The sequence below is a fragment of the Oryza glaberrima genome, chromosome 7 (genome assembly GCF_000147395.1).
Source record: "Oryza glaberrima chromosome 7, OglaRS2, whole genome shotgun sequence".
NCBI lineage: Eukaryota > Viridiplantae > Streptophyta > Magnoliopsida > Poales > Poaceae > Oryza > Oryza glaberrima.
The window spans coordinates 16,528,274-16,535,076 of record NC_068332.1 but is presented as its reverse complement, the minus strand read 5'-3'; the positions used below and the strand labels follow the sequence as shown (position 1 = coordinate 16,535,076).

Sequence of the window (6,803 nt, the reverse complement as noted above, 5' to 3'; positions counted from 1 at the left end):
CACATAGGAAAATTTCCTATGGAATTTCAATCCTATGAAATTCCTTCATAATGAACTTATTCTAGGACGGAGGGTGTATATCTAGTGTAGGAATAAGTGCTTAAAAGGTTTAGGGCCCCTTTGAATCGCAGGAATGAGAAAACATAGGAATAGGAAAAATGTAGTATTTTGATAGAAATGTAAGTGTAAAACAGAGGATTGTAAAATACAGAAAAAACACAGGAATGGCCGTTTGATTGGACCCCAGGAATTAGAGGAGAGATAAAGACTCAAACGAAAGTTTTCATATGAATTAGAAGAGAGAATTCCTCCAAAACTTGCATGGCATTAGGCATTTCATATGAATTTCATAGGATTCCATAAGATCCATTCATTTGATTCATATGGCTATATAGGAAAAGTTCCTATAGGAATAAAATCCTCTAAGGCCCCTTTGATTCGCAGGATAGGAAAAACGCAGGAATAGAAAAAAACACAAGATTTGAAGTCATAGGATTTTCAAATCCTACGGGAAGAGAAAACAGAGGAAAACGTAGAAAGATCCTTTGATAGAGGCATAGGGAAAACAAAGGGATCTGTACATCCCTTTTCGCGCGAGGAAGAATTCCAAGAGGTTTGACCTCTTTTTTTAGTTTCCTTTGGAATCCACTCATAGGAATGCAATCCTATGGAACTTATACTTGCATTTCTTATGAATCAAAACGCTTGAAGGAAAAAATCCTTTGGAATTCTATTCCTCCAAAAAATCCTTTAGTATTCCTTTAAATCAAAGAGGCCTTAAAATTTCTATAGTTTTCCTTTGAATCAGAGGGGGCCTTATACGTTTATAGCAGTTGCTTCAAGGTGGCGGCAGGAAAGCTTTGGACCTCATCGGTTGCGCATGTTTCCTAATAAACCAAAACACTTTATTAGAAAATAAAAATTAATTTATAGGTAAAAATTTTATATATTTATTTATAGTTACTAAAAAAACGTTAAAAAGAATTATGTTGAAAATATTTGGCCTGTTTGGCACAGCTCTGGCTTCAGCTCCACCCCTTCTAAAGCTGGAGCTCAGCCAAACAGTTTCAGCTCCATCAAAACTGGGAGTGAAGCTCTCTCATAAAATTATGGAGCTGGATTTAGGAAGTGAAGCTGGGTTTAGAAAGCTTCACAACTCCACTGCAGAGTTGGAGCTGTACCAAAGATGCCCTTAAGGGTCTGTTTGGCATAGCTCCAGCTCCATCTTCACCCCTCTTGGAGCTGGAGCTCAGCCAAACAGTTTCAGCTCCACCAAAACCGGGAGTGGAGCTGGGTGGAGCTCTCTCACAAAATAAACTAGAGTTGTGGAGCTGGGACTTCACTCCAGACCCAACTACTGAAGCTAAATTTAAGAGTTGGAACTGTATCAAACAGGCCGTAATCCCCATCCTGCTCCTGCTCCGCCGAGCATACACGCGAGCCCATTCCGTTTACCGTGTAGCTCCGCGCCGCCCAATCTTACTGCTCCACCGCCACCGGCGTCCTCCCCAGCTTAATTCGCGCAAGCCGTCGCGTCGCGACGCCGTACGTAGCGCTCCGTCGCCCCTCGGCTCCGCCATCTCCTCCTCCCGGGGCCAGATTGCGGCACGGCTCATCAGATCGGGGAGCTTCACCGTCGTCTGTTTGCGACGCCGCCCGCACGCGCCCGGTCTCCCTCGCTCGCGACGACATCCGCCATTGCATCTCCTGACTACGGCGGCGGCATCCTGCAGGTCATCTTCCTCCTCCCTCCATTCACCAACAAATGTAGACCAGATTCACAAATATTTTGGTCAATTGGGCACTGCAGATCTAGATCTGGTGAGGGTAGCTGCCGGGATTCGTGGTCGCCGCTGGCCTTGACCTGCTTGCTTCTGACGTCAGTCCGCCACCCTCTTTTCCCATTTACATCTGCTGCCCAAACTTGCTCCCCATCAAGGTAAGTTACCCTCTGCCCCATGGCCTCATCTTAGATTTACTCTCTTGTGGAAAAGTGATGTGAAATTAACTGTAATCATGGGCTTACTGTTGCTAGTCATTACTCTGTTGTGGAAAAGTGATGTGAAATTAACTGTAATCATGGGCTTACTGTTGCTAGTCATCTACTATGTAGTTTCAGTGATTGCAAGGCAACATATTCATCTACTAGTGCTAGTAGTGGGGCGGTTCACACAATTTTCAGCGCGAGTTTTTTTTTACCTCCACAATTTATAAGATTAGCGTTACTAATCACAATTTCTTATTTGCCACTGAATAATGTGATTCCCTCACATATAAGGGAAGCAACATTTCTCAGTGGCAAATAAGGAATTGGAGTGACTTTTAGTGGCCATCTAAGGAATTTTCTCTATTTTTCTCCTTTGGTCTTCCCAATATTTTTCTTCAGTCGTTCATTAGCTGCACAATGCTTTCTCTTTTATCTTCTTTGTTTCAGCTTTTGCCTATTAGACAATCACTCTCTCCTGGTGTCAATACACAGATTGGTGCTACTACTTTTTGCTTAACAAGAAAATACAGCAGGTATGTGTCCTGCACTTTTAGAAATGGGGCATTTTCTCTTGTGATGTTCTACTCATGTGCAAGCTTGGTATGTCGATGTTGATTCAATATACCCTTTCCTTTGATTGCATGCAGGCATGGTGAAAAAACAACTTCGTTTCTTTTCCCGTTTTCGGGCAGCAAGTAAGAAGGAAAAAAAGGCCAAAAATACTTTCGATGGACTGGAACCCGAATCCTGGAGGGGAGTTTCACAAAATGATTGCTTTCTCTACTAAGAAACAATTGAGAATCTATGGTCATGATGGAATAAAGTGGAGTCAGTTGGTATGACTATGTATCATTTAGGCTTTAGCTAGTGTGTTTTTTTTTTACCACAATCTAATATTTTTAGGATTGCTTCTTTTCTGTGCAGCACAAACGCAAACCTTCACAAGGATCAAACATAGTTGCTGTCAGATGGAGCACTCAGAGGGAGAAAATTCTTGCTGTAGGTTATGGATGTGCACCTAGAGAAGGAGGTACGGTAATTTTGCTACAATGTAACGACAGAACTTTTCAGATGATAAAAAAAATCAAGGTAACAATATCTCGCATATAGTGGATAGTAGTGAGTTGGCAGTTGCAACTGTTGAATGTACCTTGGCCTCTGCTATTTGGCTTAGTCATGTTTAAATCACATTTGTCACAACAGGTTGGAGGTGGAGTTTCAGCGTTATCATGGGATAGTTCTGGCTTATACTTGCTGACAACCATTAAATCAGATGCTAGGCACCCAGGAAAAAACATGGTTATTCTAAAGCAGCTTTCGTTGATGAGAAAGAGGTACATTCTGAAGGACATTAAAGCTGTGGGTACAAAGAATCCTTCACTGCCACATTCCATTCAACCCAGAAATGTATACTCTCTGCATCAACCACATCAGATGCAATATCAGTTTGGGCTGAAGACTCTAGATCATTCGATTGGACGCTACTGTATACTATGTAAGTACACAACCTATTGCTGCAGTGGTTTTTGGTATGTTGGGTTTGATTTGTTGGTAGATTGGGCCGAGCTTGCAAAATCTGTCTTTTTAGGTGACTAGGCTTATAGGTAACATTTTGAACATAATCTTTGGTCTTGCAGCACCTGTGTGACAGGCATCACGGATATGCGTTTCAGTGCAGATGGGGACTTCCTCGCTGTTATAGTGTACGTTTTGTTTCTTGCAGATATTCCAAAAATATGATTTTATGTAAACTAATGGGTTAACTATTTACAGGCAAGAATGTTTGATGGTTTTTTCATGCACGTATGAATACGGGGGGGAAGCAAGGTGTACACCATATGCACTTTTTTAATCATTATATATTTCTTTCAATTATATTGGTATATAATATATGACAAGTCGACTTACAGGCTGAGTGAAGTGGAGTATGTGAAGGATGATGGCATAATCAGGAAAAAATATGGTGCTGTATCATTAAAGGATCATTGTGAAAATGTCATATCCTTGGACTGGGGAAGGTAGGTCATGCTCATGTATTTTTATTGATCAATATTTTATCTTGCCATATTTGATAACATGGATACTTTTGCAGCTCCAATTTCCTAGCTACGGGATCATCCATGGGGTCTATGTGTATCTATACATGGAAAGCGTATGAGCTTCCTGTTCAAAATGAAGAGGTATATGTTTTTTGATACTGACAATCTATACTTTGCATGTTGCAAAATATTTGATCCTATCAACAACTTAACAAATGAACTTGTGATATCATCTTTTCAGACCCCAGCTCCTTCAATGGGTCAGTTTGATATTCTTTATTATCGATGGAGCAACATCAACTCTATTGACATCTCAGGACCAATCACTTGCGTTGGTTGGAGTCATGCCCATCCACCAGTAAGTTTGTTTCTTATTGTTGGTATGTTTCTTTCCATATAAACATTGGACTGTTAAAGTACCCCTCCCTCCCTTCCCTTCCCCCAGGTTGGCGAAAATCCTGTTATATCAATTGCTGGAAATGACGGTTTTGTTATTGCCTGGGAAATAATCGATGGTGAGGTTATCCCAGAACCCACAAGGAACTACGTCAAGGAAAAAAATTATTTTATCCCTGGTTACAGTGATTCCCCTCCGGGGTGCGTACATGATTTTGATGTAGAGTCAATCTCCTCTATCTCAGTCAGCGGCAGCTCTGATGATTTAGGTGATGACCCAAGTGAACAATCTGATGTGGAGGAGCCCACTTATGGTAACCAGAAAAGTGACCCTACATCTGCTGCATCTGATGTGAAAGGTGACAAAGACCTCACCGATGAGGAAATGTCTGAAGAGGAGCAGGAAGATGATACACCATTTGAAGAGAAACTTATGCTGAAACTGAACCAGCTGAATGAAAAGGCCGAGGAATGCAAAGCAGAGTTATCTGATGTAGATACAAAACTTTCAAACATCTTCAACAAACAGGATACTTTGCAATATTGGTTAGATCATGGCATGCTAGCAATGCAAGCTAATTTTGAGGGAGTTCAGGAGGGAGTGACTAGATATCAGAGGTCCAAGATGATCCACACAAAAAGATTGAACAAATTGAGAAGGAACTGTTAGGGTTTAAGCTGAAGTACGAAGAGATGGCAGACCGTCATAGACGTGTAGCAGAGGAAGTGTTGTCGGCAGTTAGAAATTGTCACCAGAAACAAAATGACATTGAAGAAAGTATTGTGATGAAACATAACCATCTGGAGGAAAATGTATCTAGGAAACAAGATCAGCTTCACTCAGAGCACCAATTGAAGTTGAACCAAATTGAGAAAAGGATCGGTAATGTGAATGAAGTGTGCGACAAGATCCTCTCTCGTCTGGACTCTTGAAGGGCAACAATGCTTGTTTTAGACTTTTGTACTGTCTTCAAAATGCCAACAATTCTATGGTAACTTTGAACACAGTTGGGATCCTGCATGCACTGCGAAAAAACTTTTTTCATGTTGAACAGTAAAGTACTTGTTCCAGCCTCTTGTGCTATCTTCAAAATACATGTTCCCTCTGTTTGTTTTTGTTTTTTGGTTTTGACGTTGGACTAACAATGTCAAATAAGTGAAAATGGAGAGAGTATGATTTAGTATAACTTATTATGCCAACTTTGATTAACAAAATTAGGGTCGGAAAATACCCGCCATAGTTTTTCTACTACACTGCTATATACATCCAAGATACTATATGACCAGCATACAACTAAAAGGACAAGCAGGAACTCGAGACGGAGATTTAGATCATAGTCCAAATAGTCCAAAGAGATAACTTCGCGCATACGCCATCGTCGTGGTAGTACGAGAGTTGGACTTGGACGTCATGATCCTGTGTAGAACATTTTTGTTTTTTTATTACAAAAAACTTGCTCCAAATTTCTACTACCTCCATCCTAAAATCTAACAACTTTTGGCTATAAATCTGGATACACAGTTATTCATATTCACAGCTAAAAATACTTATATTTTAGGACGCAGGGAGTATTAAAGCAGCTTATCAAACCAAAACCTACGTGACTCCTCGCCTTCCAAAAAGGTTTTCTAATAAAATATTATACATATTAAGTCAATATGCATTTTTATGCTAATACTCCATCCGTCCCATAATATAAGGGATTTTGAGTTTTTACTTGCACTCTTTAACCACTCGTCTTATTAAAAAAATTAGAATTATTTTTTTTGACTTACTTTATTATCTAAAGTACTTTAAGCACAACTTTTTATTTTTTTATATTTGCATAAATTTTTTGAATAAAACGAGTGGTCAAACAGTACAAACAAAAACTCAAAATCACTTATATTATGGGACGGAGGGAGTATATAGTTATCCTTTCTTCCTATATAATTGGAACCCACTAAGTGCTATTAGGGCTATAAAGCAGCTCTAGGAGCAAGCCACGTCATCTAGTACCCACAGCCGCCAGATCAACAAGTCTATCATATATGCAACGTTAGATCTAGGAATAAGTTCACTTAGTGACCCTCAAAAGTGATCAAAATCTAATCCGTGAACCTAAACTATAAAACCGGATATCTCGACCCCCCAAACCCTTAAAACCGGTGCAATTTGTCTTTCTTGGCGTTTTTGGAGGGTGGTTTTGCTGACGTGGCGCCTACGTGGCGGTATTGACCGGGTCTCCTTTACACGTGGCGTTTATGTGGCATTTAGAATTAAAAATATGTGTGGGACCCATTTGTCATTGACACGCAAAAGAAATTGTGGGACCCACGTGTCCCTTCTCTCTCTCCCCTCCCTCCAGTTCCTTCTCCTCCTCGCCGCTCTGTCTCTCTCT

General features: G+C 40.5%; 1 protein-coding gene across 1 annotated transcript; it reads left to right on the top strand.

Annotated features, from left to right (window-relative positions):
• The first annotated feature begins 3,344 nt into the window (after window positions 1–3,344).
• LOC127780593 (uncharacterized) lies at window positions 3,345–5,765 on the top strand. Its single transcript, XM_052307514.1, has 7 exons — window positions 3,345–3,482; window positions 3,625–3,690; window positions 3,761–3,814; window positions 3,898–4,005; window positions 4,080–4,167; window positions 4,268–4,384; window positions 4,472–5,765. Exons 2-7 carry the CDS (start codon window positions 3,650–3,652, stop codon window positions 5,090–5,092), a joined length of 1,029 nt encoding a protein of 342 aa, XP_052163474.1. The 5' UTR covers window positions 3,345–3,482; window positions 3,625–3,649; the 3' UTR covers window positions 5,093–5,765.
• Window positions 5,766–6,803: the final 1,038 nt, after the last annotated feature.